This window comes from Chlorocebus sabaeus, chromosome 26, assembly GCF_047675955.1.
Source record: "Chlorocebus sabaeus isolate Y175 chromosome 26, mChlSab1.0.hap1, whole genome shotgun sequence".
Taxonomy (NCBI): domain Eukaryota; kingdom Metazoa; phylum Chordata; class Mammalia; order Primates; family Cercopithecidae; genus Chlorocebus; species Chlorocebus sabaeus.
In genome coordinates this window covers 20740563-20761217 of record NC_132929.1, presented here as the reverse complement: position 1 = coordinate 20761217, position 20655 = coordinate 20740563, and the positions used below count along the sequence as shown (strand labels likewise).

At 45.5% G+C, this 20655-nt stretch overlaps 1 protein-coding gene and 1 long non-coding RNA gene across 2 annotated transcripts in view; one reads left to right on the top strand and one right to left on the bottom strand.

Annotated features, from left to right (window-relative positions):
• Positions 1-8900, bottom strand: part of SORD (sorbitol dehydrogenase) — a 47036-nt gene extending 38136 nt beyond the window's left edge. Inside the window, exon 1 of the mRNA XM_008016772.3 lies at positions 8694-8900. Coding sequence (XP_008014963.1) covers positions 8694-8759 — 66 coding nt within the window. The 5' untranslated portion in view covers positions 8760-8900. The remainder of the gene's footprint in view (positions 1-8693) is intronic.
• The window catches only part of LOC140710458 (uncharacterized), a 79540-nt gene continuing 59773 nt past the window's right edge, over positions 889-20655 (top strand). The window contains exon 1 of the long non-coding RNA XR_012091479.1: positions 889-8654. This is a non-coding gene — a long non-coding RNA (uncharacterized lncRNA). The remainder of the gene's footprint in view (positions 8655-20655) is intronic.

Below are 20655 nucleotides of genomic sequence, written 5' to 3'. Positions count from 1 at the left end.
AAACCCTGTCTCCAAAATTAATTTTAAAAAATAAAATAAGAAAGTGAAGCTAAAAGGTGGCTAAGACATGAAATTGGACATTCCTGTGTAGGGTATAAAAACAGTAAAGAAAGTGACCATGGCCGAGAGCCTGTAGAAGCTCTGCCAATGAGAACTCTGAGGCCTCCTCCTCATGAGCAGAGGCTGCCATAAGTTCTGCAGGGAGAAGAACAGCCACAACACTCCTCCCACTTTATTGTTTCGAGGGAAATCCAAATCGGTTAATCGGTCAGCGTGCTGGTCTCTGGAGCTACTTGCCATGGCTAGTTTCCTCTGGTTTTGTTTGTTTGTTTGTTTTCTTGTTTGTTTTTTAAAGAGATGCATTCTCATTCTGTAGCCCAGGCTGGCACATTAATAGCTCACCACAATCTCGAAGTCCTGGGCTCAAATGATCCTCCCACTTCAGCCTGCTGAGTAGCTGTGATTACAGGAGTGTGCTATCACACCCGGCTACTTTTTAAATTTTTTGTAGAGATGAGGTCTTGCCCAGGCTGGTCTGAAACTCCTGGCCTCAAGTGATCCTCCCACCTCAGCTTCCCAAAGTGCTGAGATTACAGGTGTGAACCACCATGCCCGCCCTGACCTCCCCTATCACTGCCTGTGTGTGTTGAATATATTTGCATGATTGTAGGTATGTAAAAGCCTCGCATTTAATTGACCATTGAGTTCTTGTGAAACCTCTGGGCTCCTGGTTGGAGTCAGCCCAAGTAGGCTGGAACCTGACATGACAGCTGTCCAATAGGCAGTTGCTTATTGGGACTGGTGCTCAGGCATCACCTCCTGCAAGAAGCCTCCCAGGTCCCCACAAGGCTGGAGAGGTGACTCCTTTCTCTCCTTTGCACTTCTCCAGCACCTAGCATTGAATCCACACAGGATAGTTAAGGACCATTTAATTTTCATCAGGGATAAATAGATTAAAATTTCCTCCTAATTCAAAATGTGTGAATATAACCATACATGATCTTATTAAATGGTTCTCTCTATAGAGCAAAAATTCTAAGTCTTTGAGCTTTTGTCGGATGCTAGTCTGTTAGTGATCTTGATAAGTGCTTACTGTGTTCAGGTCTATGTAATTGAATATTTCCATGTTTTTTAGAATTGTTGAGTTGAATATTACTTTGCAAAATTTGAATATATTTTCCCTGGCAATTAATGTTCTTAATGTAAACCTGATTTGGGGAAAACTGCCAGCCTTAACAGCCACACTAAAAGACTTCTAAGTTAGATACCAATATTGTATCGACGTGTACATATTTCTCCTTCTTCTTCATTTCTGCCATGCATTTTTATAGAGAAATTTCCCCTACATCCATAATTCTAGTATCTCCCCTTAGAATAGGGCTGCTTTTACGGAATGTTAAAATCCTATTTGTGATATTGCTTGCTTCTTCTCCTGCTTTTCATAGCGAAAGGAGGTGGCCAAATGCCTAGGCAGATAGGAGTGGGTATCCAGTGACATTCCACCTCCAATTGGAAGACGGTTTAAAGCCTGAAAGCCAAGCTACAAGTTAAATCCTGGGACTGGATCAAGAACTTGTCTTCCTGTTTGAACGCTTTCCTCTGATTGATCCCCACCCTTCACCTATTTTACATATACCTAATCTTTCCTAAGTGGTTTTCTACACTGTTTTGCCCACCTTTGAGTGGTGTCTTCACTTTAACATTTTTTGCATACTCACAAACCAGTCAACACACACTTCCCATCCTGTGCCTATAAAGATCCCAGACTCAGTTGGTAGAGGGGGAGATGGCCTGACTTCGGGGAAGAGACAACCTGACTTCTGGGAAGACAACCTGCCCTTCCCATCCCTTCTCCAGTTCCCCTCTCTGCTGAAAGCCATTTTCATTGCTCAGTAAAATTCTTCACCTTCACCATCCTTCAATCATCTGGGTGACCTCATTCTTCTTGGACACTGGACAAGAGCTCAGGGTCCACCAAGTGCAGGTACCCAGAAAAGGCTGTCACAGTGGCCCTTTGCCCCTCACCAGTGGCATGCCCTGTGCAGTGAGGCAAGGGACCAACTGAGCTGCTAACATGCCACCACCTGCAGATGGTGGAACTAAACGAGCACTGTAACAGCCCCTCTGGGGCTTTGGGATCATGGACACCCTTACCTGGGTGCTGCCACATTACCCTCGAGGAGCTTGCTCCTGTGTCAGTGCCTGGAGCAGCTGGCTGGCTGGATCCTGCACTTGCTCATTCATGTGCTCCCTCCCACAAGGGGTTGAGCACGGTAGGCCCAGTAGATAAGGCATCCCTTCCGTAAGTCCAGTGAAGGGGCCAAGAAAAAGCTTGCATCACTTTGAGAGGAAAATGCTACCTTTGTGCCTTGCGGTCTTTCACAGACAAAGGCACTGCCTTTCCAGAACTGTTGGCGGAGGTGGGAGTGTTTGCTGGATTTAATCTCCTGTTTTGAATTTGAAATGGTGTGTCCAGTTTGGGTTTTGTTTTGTTGTTGTTAAAACATAAAATTAAGATAAAAGCAAGAAAGATGCTTCTTTGGGCTACTTGCTGCTACCCAGTTTCTCTTTTTCTGGAGGAGTTTTAGATTCTCTTTTCACTCTTGAGTGTCTCTGACTGGTAAGGGTTAAGCACCCTGCATCTCGTCACTATCAGGGTAATCTGGTTTAATCCAGCTGCTCCTTCATGACTATCAGCCCCTTTAATCTGATCACATAGAAGCAGCTGGCTCAGAGAAACAGACATGATGCCCAGGACCATCTGAGCTGCCCATGTTCATGCCCTCTCATTATACAATCCGCTTCTTATCCCAAAATCTTAACAGTAAAGTATAGACGGCAAGGAGGGAACATTTTGAATGTGCTGCATTAGACATAGATTTATCTTATTTTTAAAAATACATAAAAGTATTTGAAAATGCTTAGGTCAAGGCCGGGCACAGTGGCTCACACCTGTAATCCCAGCACTTTGGGAGGCCGAGGCAGGTGGATCACAGGGTCAAGAGATTGAGACCATCCTGGCTAATACTGTGAAACCCCGTCTCTACTAAAAATACAAAAAAATAGCTGGGCGCAGTGGCAGGAGCCTGTAGTCCCAGTTACTTGGGAGGCTGAGGCAGGAGAATGGTGGGAAACCGGGAGGCAGAGCTTGCAGTGAGCTGAGATCGGGCCACTGCACTCCAGCCTGGGCGACAGAGCAAGACTCCATCTCAAAAAACAAAACAAAACAAAAATGCTTAGGTCAAAGCAATTCTTTTGACCTAAGGTATAATACATTGCCTCAATGGACAAAAACTCAAGAAATACCTTCATGGATCTCCGAGTAATGTTTAAACTTGATGCCAATGTATTATTTTTTTCTGCCCTTTATAGTTAAACAACATTCACCCATCATTCTAAAATTATTATTTTTCCCTTTAATTTGTTGCCTCCTCATATAGCTAATTATAACGAAAATCTGACTACATCCCCTCCACGGTGTTCAGTTGCCTGGAAGTGGAGCCTGTTTTGTTGCTGTACTCCTCCCTGTTCAGCTGCTCCTGCCTGAAGTCTAGAAGAGCCGGCTTTCAGGAAGAAGGGAGATGAAGTGCACTCAGAGGGTGACTGATGAACTGATTTGTAATGCAATGTACAGAACTTGAGAGGAGCATTTAGAAATGTTTATAGAATTTTTTTGTTTGTTTTTGTTTTGAGATAGAGTCTTGTTCTGTCACCCAGGCTGGAGTGCAGTGGCATGATCTTGGCTCACTGCAGCCTCCGCCTCCCCGTTCAAGTGATCTCGTGCCTCAGCCTCCTGAGTAGCTGGGATTACAGGAGTGCACCACCGCACCCAGTTAATTTTTTTATTTTAGTAGAGACAGGATTTTGCCATGTTGGCCAGGCTGGACTCAAACTCCTGGCCTCAAGTGATCTGCCCGCCTTGGCCTCCCAAAGTGCTGGGGTTGCAGGCGTGAGCCACCGTGCCTGGTTGTTTATAGCATTTTGACATGACGCAGCATTCAAATATATTGATGCAAACATATCAGTCCATGGCCGTCTGGAAAAAATAAAATCGGTCCTTCATTGTGGACAGTTTGTAAAGCCCTGTATTAAAGTACCCAGCACATGCCTGGAACGCAGTAGGCAGTCAACATATTAATTCCCCTCATTTCCCTACCATTCGAGGGAACCCTACATTACAAAAACAAGCTGCCCACCACCCCCACCACCAAACATAGCTTCTGTGGGGGAAAAGCTAATTTGACTGTTTTATATTCTAACTTCATGAACCAGGAATTCATTTCCTAATTAAAAGCTTCTGGGTTTCTATAGACTGATCAAAGGGGCATACAGTAAACTGGAAAACACAGAGGAAAACAAGATTGTTGCCTGGGCCCACATTATAATAACTTGGTTAGGAAAACTGTCCATGTGTTTGAAGGCCCTGGTCTCCGTCCAACTCTTTCTAAGCTGATAGGGTTTAAGTGTCCGTTCTCAGGGTCTCTGGCTTCCTGCTCGTCTCCACAGTGAGCACGTACCACTAACAGTGTGCTGGATGCTGTGCTAGGCCTTTCACACGCACGACTGGTCCCACTGAATCCTCATACAACCAAACAGAACACTACTATTACCCCCATTTCACTGGGAAGTTGAAGTGGAAAATAATTTGTTGAGTCATACAACTAGCAGCAGTAGAACGGGGACTAAACCCCACTCTGGCTCCCCAGCCTGGTTTGGGAACTTCGCACTATTTCCATTTAGAGAGAACCCCAGCAAGCTGACACTGTTTGCTTCCTTATACATCAACTTGGTCATCAGTCCCTTTTGCTCCCTCCAACTCCCAAACTTTCTCTATTTAAAATGAGAGGAAAAAGCAAAAGTCCTTAAGTCTCAGGTTGTTGTTTCATTTTGTTCTCCTCATTATAAAAGAAAACCACCGGTCTTAGTGTGTGTCTGACTTACCACCCAATTTATAAATACTCCTCCTTGCTGTGGTCAAGGTGATCATTAAACTAATTAGTAGGCGAGGAGTTTAATTTTTTGTTCCCTGCAGCCATACATCAAGAAAGAAGAGAATGGTGCCTTCTGCTTAGGCAGTAGGGATGCTGTTCGGTACGTTTCCTTCCTGCCAGTTAAGGGACAAGTAAAGTGGACCAGGTCACACTCCCCCACAGGACCACTGCCCTGGACGCTGGCTGGCTCCTGGCCTTACCTCAAGCAGGAAGGCAGCACTGGGAAGGGTTGAGCCGTCACTTCCTGCTTCAGAACACTTCGGAACCCTGCTTCAGATTTTAGGAACGATTTATACACATTTTGGAAAGCAAATAATGATGTAATTTAAATAATACACTTTTTCCTTGAAAATGTATACATTTTTTGAAAAGATTTTAGGAATGAGAGTTTCCTCAAACAACTCCTTTCATAGGAGTTCCTGAGGCACTGAACCATTTTATCAGCAGACCCTGCCCTCGGTATACCTAAACCGGCCACAGTTTTTTGAGCTTCAGTTCCCCAGCCAGCCAGAAATGGAAGCGTTTTTGATCTGTGGCTGGGTGGTCTTACATCAAAAGAAGAAAACAGTCAAATTCTCCCCACTTCCCCTTATCTTTTTTGTAATTTATATCCAACCAAGTTTCCCCCTCCCCACCCAAATGCAACCGCTGACAATTTATTAAGCCCAGGAAATCCTGGGTTTCATTTTGGTCCTCTTGCAGAGAGGAAAATGGCTGGTTCCCCTCAAAGCTTCCCCAGGATTGTTCCTCCTAGTCGCTATCTCTAGTTCACTACTGGCCCCAAACCCAAGCCACCGAGCCTATCTGTCCTAAGGAAAAGGTGGAGAAGCAGTGATACCACACTGGGGTCAGGGGTGGGCCCTGTGGTGGTGCTGGTGGAAGACCATGCCTGAGAAGGAGTGGCGAGGACCCAGAAGGTTTGTGTGGAGCTGCAGGTGCACCTGAGGCAGCATAGTCCTCGCTGGTGGGTCTCCTCTGCTGACAACTCTTTCTGCCCTTTCCCCTCCAGTGTTGGGGCTCTCTCCAGGGTAATGGCCTCCTCTTCTTTCCTTCTCATTCTACATGGTTCACTCAGCCTAGGCAAGCTCAGCCATACACAATTCCCCATAGGGCACTATTTGGGACAGGACAACTCTTCGTTGTCCAGGACAGTGCTATGAACTGAATAAAGTCTGCAGTAGTGCTCCTCAGTCATTGTGACAACCAAACCTCCCTGACACATTTCCAAATGCCCCCTGGGTGGGGGTGGGCGGTGCAGTGCTGCTCAGTAGAGGAGCAAAGGACTCCTGAGTTTACATTTCCACACCAGATAGCATCCCTGCACTCCAGACCCCTGCACCCAAGGAAATTTCTCAAAGGCACCTTGTGTCCTGTCCTAGAGACATCTTTATTTTTATTTTTTAATTTTTTTATTGTTATTTTATTATTATTATTTTTTAGACAGAGTTTAGCTGTCATCCAGGCTGGAGTACAGTAGTGCGATCTCAGTTCATTGCATCTCTGACTCCCAGACTCAAGCAATTCTCAGCTTTGCAAGTATCTGGGATTACAGGCATGCAGCACCACACCCAGCTAATTTTTGAATTTATAGTAGAGACAGAGTTTCACTATGTTGGCCAGGTTGGTCTCAAACTCCTGACCTCAAGTGATCTGCCTACATTGGCCTCTCAAAGTGCTGGGATTACAGGCATGAGCCACCACACCTGGCCTCCAGTGACATCTTAAACTCAAATTTTCAAACCTGATCTCATCATTTTAATCTACTCTGACTAGTAAATGACCCTACCACTTCCCATTCTCAAACTGAGCCTACGTGTTTTCCTAAATCCTCCTCTGAACTCTTTTACCCAGTTAGTGTACTAGCACACAACCACAGGTGAAATTCTCTAGCCCATCATATTTTCTAGATCCTTTAGGTTACAGCCACCCCAACCTAGCCCCTAATCCAGTCAGAGAGTGGCTTCTAATGCACAGCTGATGAAATCAAGGTTAGTTCCCTGCTGCTCTAATCTTCAAAGCTTTGTCTACAAAACCATAATAGAGGTAGTCTGCCTGAGCAGTGGGAGACCATGAGTTTGAGTTAAGGTGGAGGAGAACTGAACTGTGGTTCTGTACCTTAGGTGCATGACTTTTAAGCAGGCTCTGAGCAGATAGAGGGCCAAGGCCCCTCCCTGTGGGGTCTTTTCTCTCTGAGGCCTCCATCAAAGCCCTCGGGCTCTTTCATAATTGTTGACTTTGTCTCTCTGCCTCCCTTAGTAAACTTGGGAGCAGGGGCTGTGTCCTCCTCTCTGGGCCCTCAGCCCAGTGCCTGGCACATGGCAGGCATCCTTTCATGAGTGAATGTTTGTGGAATCAAGTACTGAGTTGGAAATCACTCTGCAAACTGTGTAGAGCTGGACCACTTTCCCTTACTCATACCACCATCTGGCATTTGCAACAATAAACACTAACAGCCTCACTTTAATTCAGGACCTTGGGTGGAGGCTCGAAAGAGTGGAATGAGCACTGGACTGGGGAGTCTGAACATCTGAGTCTGTTAACTAACACAACTTATCACCTCGGCTTGGCACTTTCTCCAACTGAGGAGATGGAGTGTCAGCTGGGACAAGGGTTCTACAGAGGGGCTTAGAGCGGCTTAAAGAGAGTCCTTGAACAATCTGAAATTGTTGCCAAACTCAGTCTGTTTGCATTCTGTTGAGGGGACATCACAGATTCTTAAATAGTCAAGAACTGCTAATCTGGATAAGCTTCTGAATTACTGCAGTTTACATACTGACGCATGGACTTTGAGGGAAAGGAGGTACAAGGGAGCAGCAGAGATGGCTGGCACTCATCCCACACAGCCACTGCCATCACAGGCCCATCTGAGAGGGACTTTGTCAAGGCAGCCTTGGCATGACCAGGGTGCTGACTCAGCCACTCCCTAAACTTTATTTAGTGCCACAAGCCAGGGAGCAAAAGGCAGGGTCTCAGGCAGAGAACACACATACAGAATGCTCCTAAAGGGACAGAGGCACGGGATTAGAAAGGAAAACTGCTGGAAAGTGAACCAGATAGGGACTTAGGGAGAGAAGGAGCCTTACAGACAAGGGGACTATCAAGATCCAGAAGTCTGGCACAGGCAAGGGGAACACCAGGGGTTCTGGAGATGGAGGCCTAGACTGGAAGGAAAGGAGAAGGAGCTGGCACTTCCTGAGCACGTACTAAGTGCTGAGTACTCTTGTGATCATAATAATCCTGCAAGGGAGGTTTATCAGTCCCAAGCAAGGGGAGTTAAATAGAACTTCCGTTGTTTTTAAGTGTTCTCTGACCCCCCTTTCTGCTCTGCACTGTCTGCCCAGATAATTCAGACAGCCTTAGCATTTTCTTTGGAAAGGTCAATGACAAGAGGCTGGACTGTAAATCTGCAGCTGGCAAAGGAGAGAGAAAGATTCATTCAAACAGTTTGCAACCATCCTGGGCACCGGCCACGTGCCAGCCACGGGGCTAGGTTCAGGGAGGCACACGACTAGATCCCTGCCCTTTGCAACAGCCACTACCCGCCGCCCCCACACCCGGAGGGGAACCAGCTGGGATCTGGGCAGCCAGGGCGCTTAAGGTGCGGGGCGGCGCAGGGCTGGAAGTGGGAAGCCAGGACTGCGGCTGGGCTCAGAGGAGAGTGAGGTAGGGTCGGTAGGCTTCCCACCCTCCTTCCAGGCTTACCAGGCGCAAGTCACCCGGTCCGTGCACCACCAGGGAAAGGTTCTTGGGCTTGGCCGCCGCCGCCATGGAACTCTTTTGGCTCTCGGGTGCGGCCTGGAAGGCGCGGGACGTTTGGTCGCTCTGGTGGCGCTGCCCAGCGGAGGGTCCAGGGCACAGGGTGGAAGGCGGGGCCTGGAAGAAGCGGCGCACGCAGGGGCGGGGCTAGGCTTCCTCCTTTGTGACAGCCCGGGCGGTGCTAGCGTGGAGGGGCGGGGCTTCCTGGCCTTCTCCGGATCCGGAGGCGGGGCGGGGCTTCGCGAGGGGGCTGGGGGCGCTAAGCCTGGGCGCTGGCTCCATCTGTAGCACGCTGTTTGTTTGCTGGTGGCCGAGGCTGGAGTGCAGTGGTGCGATCACTGCAAGCTCCGCCTCCCGAGTTCACGCCATTCTCCTGCCTCAGCCTCCCGAATAGCTGGGACTACAGGCGCCCACCACCACGTATCTCTGTTTAGTAGAGATGGGATTTCACCGTGTTAGCCAGGATGGTCTCGGTCTCCTGACCTCATGATCCGCCCGCCTCGGCCTCCCAGAGTGCTGGGATTACAGGAGTGAGCCACCGCGCCAGCCCTGAAGCGTGCTGTTTTTGCCGCCTCACATCCAAGCGCGCACAGCTGCCCTGAAAACCGCCTGCGGAGGCAATAGGCACAAGACCAGGGCTCTCAAATGTTATCTGCAGAAGAATGGGGGTGGGAAATGTGAGGAGCTGTTGATAATGCAGATTCTCAAGACCAGCACCGAGATTCTGATCCAGTAGGTCTAGGTCTGAGGTGCAGCCATATTCCTAGCAACAAGAACGCTGAGGCTGTGGGTGGAGCTCAGTGTGCACTTTGGAAGACAGGTGCTACCATGACGCAGCATCCGTGTCGGCCCTGTTTCTCCGGCCCCCAGCAAAGGGCCTGGCACGACTAGGAGTGAATGAATTCGTGCATTATTCCATGGGCCTGGTGCATAAGTATAAAAAAGACATGAGGCCAGGCGCACTGGCTCACGCCTGTAATCCCAGCACTTTGAGAGGCTGAGAGGGGTAGATCACCTGAGGTCAGGAGTTCAAGACCAGCCTAATATGATGAAACCCCATCTCTGCTAAAAATACAAAAATTAGCCGGGCGTGGTGGCATGTGCCTTAATCTCAGCTACTTGGGAGGCTGAGACAAGAGAATAGCTTGAACCTGGGAAGCAGAGGTTGCAGTGAGCTGAGACTGCGTCATTGAACACCAGCCTGGGCAACAAGAGTGAAAATCTGTCTTAAAAAAAAAAAAAAAAAAAGCCATGAAATGGAATTTGTGGACCTCTTTCTCTCAACTGGTTCTGCTGCTTCTATTCAAAGCAGAGTTTCTGTCCAAACTCTTCCTTCAAGCCTCTCAGACCTCTGAGAAACAGTGAGATTTTACTCTCTGAGGAGAGAGCTGCTTCTAGCGAGGCCTAAGTCTATAAGGCCCCTCCCTCCTTTGAGGACAGTGCTCAGGATTTCATTCCCTTACAGTCCCCCCTCCCCCATATGTAACTGCTGAATTGATTCACCTTGCCTGCTGCCTAGACAAAACTAATTTATCAAGACAGGGGAACTGCAATAGAGGAAGAGTTCATGCAGAACCAGCTATGCAGGAGACTGGAGTTTTATTATTACTCAAATCAGGCTGCCCAAGCATTCGAACATATGGGGACTCAGAGTGTTTAAGGATAGTTTGATGGGTGGGGAAAGGCCAGTGAGTCAGGAGTGCTGATTGTTTGGGTCACAGATGAAATCATAGGGAATCTAAGCTGTCTTCTTGGACTGAGTCAGTTCCTGGGTGGGGATCACAAGATCAGATGAGCGAGTTTATCAATCTGGTTGGTGCTACTTCTTGAGGGACCAGTACCGGTATAGGCTGTATTTGTTCCTTGCCGAGGGCCCTGGTTCCTCTGGGATTAGGCCTAGATATTTGGCTTGTTGTAAGCAGAGCTGGGCTTCTGGTTTAGATGCCTTGCATGCTTGATTAGCTAGAAAGTTCAAGAGATCTAGAGTAGCCTGCTGGCAGGAGGCTTCCAAACTGGGAGACAGAAGTAAATCATCCAGATTCTGTTCCAAGATGGCCAAATAGGAACAGCTCTGGTCTGCAGCTCCCAGTGTGATTGATGCAGAAGATGGTGATTTCTGCATTTCCAACTGAGGTGCCTGGTTCATCTCATTGGGACTGGTTGGAGAGTGGCTGCAGCCCATAGAGGGTGAGCCGAAGCAGGGCAGGGCATTGCCTCACCTGGGAAGTGCAAGCAGTCGGGGAATTTCCCTTCCCTAGCCAAGGAAAGCCATGACAGAATATACCTGGAAAATCAGGACACTCTCACCCAAATACTGCACTTTTCCAATAGTCTTAGCAAATGACACACTAGGAGATTATATCCTGCGCCTGGCTCAGTGGGTCCCACGCCCACAGAGCCTTGCTCACTGCTAGCACAGCAGTCTGAGGCAGCAGCCTGGCAGACGAGGGGTGTCTGCCATTGCTGAGGCTTGAGTAGGTAAACAAAGTGGTCGGGGAAGCTCAAACTGGGCAGAGCCCACCACAGCTCTGCAAGGTCTGCTGCCTTTGTAGACCCCACCTCTGGGGGCAGGGCATAGCTGAACAAAAGACAGCAGAAACTTCTGCAGACTTAAACGTCCCTGTCTGATAGCTCTGAAGAGAGAAGTGGCTCTCCCAGCACGGTGTTTGAGCTCTGAGACTGGACAGACTGCCTCCTCAAGTGGGTCCCTGGCCCCTGTGTAGCCTAACTGGGAGACACTTCCTGGTAGGGGCCGACTGACACCTCATACAGGCAGGTGCCCCTCTGGGACAAAGCTTCCAGAGGAAGGATCAGGCAGCAATATTTGCTCTTCTGCAATATTTGCTGTTCTGCAGACTCCACTGGTGGTACCCAGGGAAACAGGGTCTGGAGTTGACCTCCAGCAAACTCCAACAGACCTGCAGCTGAGCGACCTGACTCTTAGAAGGAAAACTAACAGATAGAAAGGAATAGCATCAACATCAACAAAAAGGACATCCACACCAAAACCCCATCTGTAGGTCACCAGCATCAAAGACCAAAGGTAGATAAAACCACAAAGATGGGGAGAAACCAGAGCAGAAAAGTGGAAAATTCTAAAATCCAGAGTGCCTCTTCTCCTCCAAAGGATCACAGCTCCTCATCAGCAATGGAACAAAGCCGGGCAGAGAATGACTTTGACGAGCTGACAGAAGTAGGCTTCCAAAGGTTGGTAATAACATACTTCTCTGAGCTAAAGGAGGATGTTTGAACCCATTGCAAAGAAGCTAAAAACTGTGAGAAAAGATTAGATGAATGGCTAACTAGAATAAGTAGTGTAGAGAAGACCTTAAATGACCTGATGGAACTGAAGACCATGGCACAAGAATTAAGTGATGCATGCACAAACTTCAATAGCTGATTCAATCAAATGGAAGAAAGGATATCAGTGACTGAAGATCAAATTAATGAAATAGAGCAAGAGGAGAAATTTAGAGAAAAAAGAATAAAAAGAAATGAACAAAGCCTCCAAGAAATATGGGACTATGTGAAAAGACCAAATCTACATTTGATTGGTGTACCTGAAAGTGACAGGGAGAATGGAACCAAGTTGGAAAACACACTTCAGGATATTATCCAGGAGAGCTTCCACAACCTAGCAAGGCAGGCCAACATTCAAATCCAGGAAATACAGAGAACACCACAACGATACTCCTCGAGAAGAGCAACCCAAAGACACACAATTGTCAGATTCACCAAGGTTGAAATGAAGGAAAAAATGTTAAGCGCAGCCAGAGAGAAAGGTTGGGTTACCCACAAAGTGAAGCCCATCGGACTAACACCGGATATCTTGGCAGAAACTCTACAAGCCAGAAGAGAGTGGGGCCAATATTCAACATTCTTCAAGAAAAGAATTTTCAACCCAGAATTTCATATGCAGCCAAACTAAGCTTCATAAGTGAAGGAGAAATAAAATCTTTTACAGACAAGCAAATGCTGAGAGGTTTTGTCACCACCAGGCCTGCCTTACAAGAGCTCCTGAAGGATACACTAAACATGGAAAGCAACAACTAGTACCAGCACTGCAAAAACATGCCAAATTTTAAAGACCATCGATGCTAAGAAGAAACTGCATCAAATAATGGGCAAAATAACCAGCTAACATCATAATGACAGGATCAAATTCACACATAACAATATTAACCATAAAAGTAAATGGGCTAAATGCCCCAATTAAAAGACAGAGATTGGCAAATTGGATAGAGTCAAGACTAATTGGTGTGCTGTATTCAGGAGACTCATCTCATGTGCAGAGACGGATATTGGCTCAAAATAAAGGGATGGAGGAAGATCTACCAAACAAATGGAAAGCAAAAAAAAGCAGGGCTTGCAATCCTAGTCTCTGATAAAACAGACTTTAAACCGACAAAGATCAAAAGAGACAAAGAAGGCCATTACATAATGGTAAAGGGATCAATTCAACAAGAAGAGCTAACTATCCTAAATATATATGCACCCAATATAGGAGCACCCAGATTCATAAAGCAAGTCCTTAGAGACTTACAAAGAGACTTAGACTCCCACACCATGATAATGAGAAACTTTAACAGTCAACTGTCAATATAAGACAGATCAACAAGACAGAAAGTTAACAATGATATCCAGGACTTGAACTCAGTTCTGCGCCAAGCGGACCTAATAGACATCTACAGAACTCTCCACCCAAAATCAACAGAATATACATTCTTCTCAGCACCACATCACACTTAGTCCAAAATTGACCACATAGTTGGAAGTAAAGCACTCCTCAGCAAATGTAAAAGAAAAGAAATCACAACACACTGTCTCTCAGATCACAGTGCAATCAAATTAGAACTCAGGATTAAGAAACTCACTCAAATCCGCAAAGTTACATGAAAACTGAACAATCTGTTCCTGAATGACTACTGGGTAAATAATGAAATGAAAGTAGAAATAAAGATGTTCCTTGAAACCAATGAGAACAAAGACACAATGTACCAGAATCTCTGGGACACATTTAAAGCAGTGTGTAGAGGGAAATTTATAGTACTAAATGCCCACAAGACAAAGCAGGAAAGATCTAAAATCAACACCCTAACATCACAATGGAAAGAACTAGAGAAGCAAGAGCGAACAAATTCAAAAGCTAGCAGAAGGCAAGAAATAACTAAAATCAGAGTAGAACTGAAGGAGATAGAGACACAAAAAACCCTCCAAAACATCAATGAATCCAGGAGCTGGTTTTTTGATAAGATCAACAAAACTGATAGATGGCTAGCAAGACTAATAAAGAAGAAAAGAGAGAAGAATCAAATAGACGCAATAAAAAATGATAAAGGGGATATCACCACTGATCCCACAGAAATACAAACTACCATCAGAGAATACTATAAACACCTCTATGCAAATAAACTAGAAAATTGAGAAGAAATGGATAAATTCCTCGACACATACACCCTCCCAAGACTAAAGAAGGAAGAAGTTGAATCTCTGAATAGACCAATAACAGGTTCTGAAATTGAGGCAATAATTAATAGCCTACCAACCAAAAAAAGTCCAGGATCAGACAGATTACAGCCAAATTCTACCAGAAGTACAAAGAGGAGCTGGTACCATTCCTTCTGAAACTATTCCAAACAATAGAAAAAGAGAGAATCCTCTCTAACTGATTTTATGAGTACAACATCATCCTGATACCAAAGCCTGGCAGAGACACAACAAAAAAAGAGAATTTTAGACCAATATCCCTGATGAACATCAATGCAAAAATCCTCAATAAAATACTGGCAAACCAAATCCAGCAGTACATCAAAAAGCTTATCCCCCATGATCAAGTCAGCTTCATCCCTGGGATGCAAGGCTGCTTCAACATATGCAAATCAATAAACATAATCCATTACATAAACAGAAGCAATGATAAAACCCACATGACTATCTCAATAGATGCAGAAAAGGCCTTCAACAAAATTCAACAGCCCTTCATGCTAAAAACTCTGATAAACTAAGTATTGATGGAATGTATCTCAAAATAATAAGAGCTAGTTATGACAAACCCACAGCCAATATCATACTAAATGGGCAAAAACTGGAAGCATTCCCTTTGAAAACCAGCACAAGACTAGGATGCCCTCTTTCACCACTCCTATTCAGCATAGTGTTGGAAGTTCTGGCTAGGGCAATTAGGCAAGAGAAAGAAATAAAGGGTATTCAATTAGGAAAAGAGGAAGTCAAATTGTCCCTGTTTGCAGATGACGTGATTGTATATTTAGAAAACCCCATTGTCTCAGCCCCAAATCTCCATAAACTGATAAGCAACTTCAGCAAAGTCTCAGGATACAAAATCAATGTGCAAAAATCACAAGCATGCCTATACACCAATAACAGACAAACAGAGAGCCAAATCATGACTGAATTCCCATTCACAATTGCTACAAAGAGAAAAAAATACCTAGGAATCCACCTTACAAGGGATGTGAAGAACCTCTTCAAGGAGAACCACAAACCACTGCTCAATGAAATAAAAGGGGATACCAACAAATGGAAGTACATTCCATGCTCTTGGATAGGAAGAATCAATATCATGAAAATGGCCATACTGCCCAAGGTAGTTTATATATTCAATGCCATCCCCATCAAGCTACCAATGACTTTCTTCACAGAATTGGAAAAAACTAAAGTTCGTATGGAACCAAAAAGAGCCTGCATTGTGAAGACAATCCTAAGCAAAAAGAACAAAGCTGGAGGCATCATGCTACCTGACTTCAAACTATACTACAAGACTACAGTAACCAAAACAGCATGGTACTGGTATCAAAACAGATATATAGACCAATGGAACAGAACAGAAGCCTCTGAAATAACACCACACATCTACAACCATCTGGTCTTTCACAAATCTGACAGAAGCAAGCAATGAGGAGGCCGGGTGCGGTGGCTCACGCCTGTAATCTCAGCACTTTGGGAGGCTGAGGCGGGCAGATCACAAGGTCAGGAGATTGAGACCATTCTGGCTAACATGGTGAAACACCATCTCTACAAAATATATATATATATACACAAACAAAAAATTAACCGGGCATGGTGGCAGCACCTGTAATCCCAGCTACTCGGGAGGCTGAGGCAGGAGAATGGCGTGAACCTGGGAGGTGGAGCTGGCAGTGAGCCGAGATTGTGCCACTGCACTCTAGCCTGGGTGACAGAGCAAGACTCCATCTCAAAAAACAAACAAACAAACAAAAAACCCAAAACAAGCAAAGAAAAAAAGCAATGGGGAAAGGATTCCCTATTTAATAAATGGTGCTGGGAAAACTGTCTAGACATATGTAGAAAGCTGAACCTGGATCCCTTTCTTATAACTTATACAAAAATTTATTCAAGATGGACTAAAGACTTAAATGTAAGACCTAAAACCATAAAAACTCTAGAAGAAAACCTAGGCAATACCATTCATGACATAGGCATGGGCAAGGACTTCATGACTAAACACCAAAATCAATGGCAACAAAAGCCAAAATAGACAAATGGGATCTAATGAAACTAAAGAGCTTCTGCACAGCAAAAGAAATCACCATCAGAGTGAACAGGTAACCTACAGAATGGGAGAAAATTTTTGCAATCTACCCATCTGACAAAGCATTAATATTGAGAATCTACAAAGAACTTAAACAAATTTACAAGAAAAGAACAACTCCATCAAAAATTGGGCAAAGGATATTAATAGTCACTTCTCAAAAGAAGACATTTATGTAGCCAACAGACACGTGGAAAAATGCTCATCATCATTGGTCATCAGAGAAATGCAAATCAAACCACAATGAGATGCTATCTCATGCCAGTTAGGATGGCGATCATTAAAAACTCAGGAACAACAGATGCTGGAGAGGATGTGAAGAAATAGGAACACTTTTCCACTGTTGATGGGAGTGTAAACTAGTTCATCCATTGTGGAAGACAGTGTGGAGATTCCTCAAGGATCTAGAACTAGAAATACCATTTGACCCAGCGATCCCATTACTGGGTATATACCCAAAGGATTATAAGTCATGCTACTATAAAGACACATGCACACATATGTTTATTGTGGCACAATTCACAATAACAAAAACTTGGAACCAACCCAAATGTCCATCAGTGATAGATTGGATTAAGAAAATGTGGCACATATACACCATGGAATACTATGTAGCCATAAAAAAGGATGAGTCCATGTCCTTTGTAGGGACATGGATGAAGCTGGAAACCATCATTCTGAGCAAACAATCACAAGGACAGAAAACCAAACACCGCATGTTCTCACTCATAGGTGGGAATTGAACAATGAGGACACTTGGACACAGGGTGGGGAACATCACACATGGAGACCTTTTGTGGGGTGGAGGGCAGGGGGAGGCATAGCATTAGGAGAAGTACCTAATGTAAATGATGAGTTGATGGTTGTGGCAAATCAACATGGCACTTGTATACCTATGTAACATACCTGCACATCGTGCACATGTACCCTAGAACTTAAAGTATAATAATAATAATAATAAAAGTAAATTATCCACATGCTGAAGGACCAGGACCAGAGTTCCTGGACTTGAGAAGCAGATCTTGGGCCAGTGCCTGACCAAACAGATGAGGGCTATCCCTAAACCCTCGAGGCAAGACTGTCCATGTAAGTAGGGATGTGTGGCCTGTGGGATCCTCAAAGGCAAAGACAAACTGGGAGTCAGAACGTAGGGGAATGCAGAAGAAGGCATCCTTGAGGTCCAGAACAGTGAACCATTCTGCTTCCTCTGGTATTTGAGAGAACAGGGTATAGGAGTTTGGTACAACTGGATATAGAGAAATCACTGCCTCATTGATTAGTCTGAGATTTTGCACTAGTCTCCACTGACCATTCACTTTTTGTACTCCTAGAATTGGGGTGTTGTAGGGTCTGTTGCATTTTCTTACTAAGCCTTGAGCTTTTAAATGTCTAACAATATCCTGTAATTCTTTATGAGCTTAAGGCCTTAATGGATATTGCCTTTGATAAGGAAAAGTGGTGGGGTCTTTTAGCCTGATTTGAACTGGGCGGGCATTTTTTGCCCTTCCAAATTGTCCTTCCAATGCCCAGAATTCAGAGTTGATTCCCTCCTGAAGTAGGGGACAACAAATGGGTAACTTTCCCCTATATTCATATAGATAATGGCTCCAGCTTTGGCTAATATGTCCCTCCTTAATAAGGGTGTGGGACTTTCAGGCGTAACAAGAAAGGCATGTGAAAAGAGCAAAGTCTCCCAATTACAACTGAGGAGGTGGGAGAAATACCTGCTTACAGGCTGTCCCAGGATTCCTCAGATGGTAATGGACTTTGAGGACAGCGGTCCAGGGCAGGAGATTAACACTGAGAAGGTCACGCCAGTGTCCAGGAGGAAATCAATTTCCTGGCCCTCGATGGCTAAACGTACCCGGGGTTCAGTGAGGGTGATGACATGAGCTGGCGCTTGCCTCAGGCACCCTCAGTCCTGTTGTTGGATCATCTGGTTGGGGGCTTCTGGCCCAGAGAACATTTGTCCTCTGGGGCAGTGTGTTTTCCAGTGATTGCCTTGGCATAGTGGACATGGGCGATGGGGCGGCTTGTTTCTCATTGGACAATCTTTTTTAAAGTGTCTTTGCAAACCACACTGATAACAAGCCCTACAGGGTGATTGGCCTATTCCATTTTCTGTCCTCTCTGAACCACCAAGGTTTGTTTGTCTGAGGGTCATGACTAAGGCTGTGGCCTTTCTCTGATCTCACTTTTCCTTCTCAGCCTGTTCCTCTTGGTCCCTATTATAGAACACCGAGGTTGCCAGGTTTAATAATGCCTCCAGATTTTCCTCAGGGCTCAGGGCTCACTTGTGGAGCTTTCTCCTGATATCTGCAGCTGATTGCATAATAAACTTATCTTTTAGGATCAATTGACCCTCGAGGGAGTTGGATGACAGAGGAGTATATTTTCTTAAGGCCTCCCGTAGCCGCTTGAGGAAGGCAGAAGGATTTTCTTTTCTTTCCCTGAGTTATGGTGGACATCACTGAATAATTCCTGGGGTTTTTCCTAATTCTCCTTAGTCCTTCTAGAACACAGGTCAACACATGTTTGCGACTCCAGTCCCCATGATCTGAGTCAAGGTCCCAGTGGGGATCCATACTGGGGACGGCTTGCTGACCGGCTGGGAATTTGTCCCTTTCTTCGGCTGTCATTATATCATTTATTTGACTAAGATACCAGCTATCTCCAAACTCTCAGGCTGCAGCTAAAGCTGCATTCTTTTCATTAAAGGCCAGGGTTTGATCTAACAATAGCAGGACGTTGACCGGGTGAGGTGGCTCACACCTGTAATCCCAGCACTTTGGGAGACCTAGGCGGGTGGATCACGAGGTCAGGAGATTGAGACCATCCTGGCTAACACAGTGAAACCCCGTCTCTACGAAAAATACAAAAAATTAGCCAGGCGTGGTGGTGGGTGCCTATAGTCCCAGCTACTCAGGAGGCTGAGGCAGGAGAATGGCATGAACCCAGGAGGTGGAGTTTGCACTGAGCCGAGATTGTGCCACTGCACTCCAGCCTGGGCGACAGAGTGAGACTCCATCTAAAAAAAAAAAAAAATCCCCAAAAAAGCAAAAAACCTAAAAAACAATAGCATGACATCTCTTCAAGTGAGATTGAAGGTTTGCCCTAGACCCTGTAGGACATCTATACACCTATCAGGATCGCCTGAAAACTCCCCCAGACCTACCTTGATCTGCTTTAAATCAGAGAGGGAGAAGGGGACATGTTCCCGGTTTGAGCCAAATTCCCCTCCCCCTACAGCTTGAAGAGGACATAAACTATAGCCCTGGGGGTTTTTGTGGTCCCCTGGAGATTTCTTTGCTTGTTTTCTTCTGGGTTGGGGAGATTAGAGGAGGCTCATCATTAACAGGAAGAGGAGCTGTAGGAAGGCTAGGATATGGGGGTAAGCTGAGAGGTCCTCCTGTGGAATGCAGATTGCAAGCTTCGCATAGTTGAGGATTATCCTTCAATGAAAAGAAAGCTTGGACATAAGGTATTTCAGTCAATTTGCCTTCCTTCTTACAGAAAAGGTCAAGCTGCAGGATAGTATTGTAATTCATACTTCCCTCAGGTAGTCATTTTTCCCCATCAGAGACAGAATACTGGGACCAGGCCATAGTGCAGAAAAAAATAAGCCACTTCTTTTTCAGGGTTTGCAGGTCAAATTGGTCCCAATGGCTTAGGATGCATTTCAAGTGTGAGCCTGTTGATGCCTGAGTGTTTCCCATCTGAAAGAAAAACATGCCTGCAGTTTTGATTTGTTTTTTATTGCCCAGCCCAAGAACCCACAATGGTCCCTGGACCCCGCTGTTTGGAATAGTTTCGCTCACTGAAGCAGCAGTGGAAACAATAGTTTTCCTCCTAGACCACAAAGAGGACGAAGGAAGCTCAGATTTAGTAGCCCTTACAAACGCATTCTCGAAAACCTGCACCCTTGCCTTTCCTCTTAGACCACATAGAGAACCAAGAAAAATCAGATCTAGTGGCCCTTACTGATGCATTCTTGAAAACCTGTTAAGAGTCCTAAGCGTTTTCTTCTGTTGGTATTGGGACCTTACCCTTGTCCTATAAAGATGATGCCTCAAAATGGAGTGGTGGGCCATACCTTGAGGGAGTGAAGGGATCTCCAGGGTTGTAGGAGTGATGCCTTTTGTTCTCACTTCTCATATGAATATGAAGGATATCCCCTCCTCAATTTTGGAGTCTATAGTTTCTGAGGATCCCCATATCTTAGCTTCAGGAATAGCCTTGGTTAGGCCTGCTAGTCTGAGGAGGGATCCCAAAATTCCAGATAGTCTCCCCCACGATGGGGCTTTGGGAAATAATTATGTCTTTCTGACTGGTGAGCCC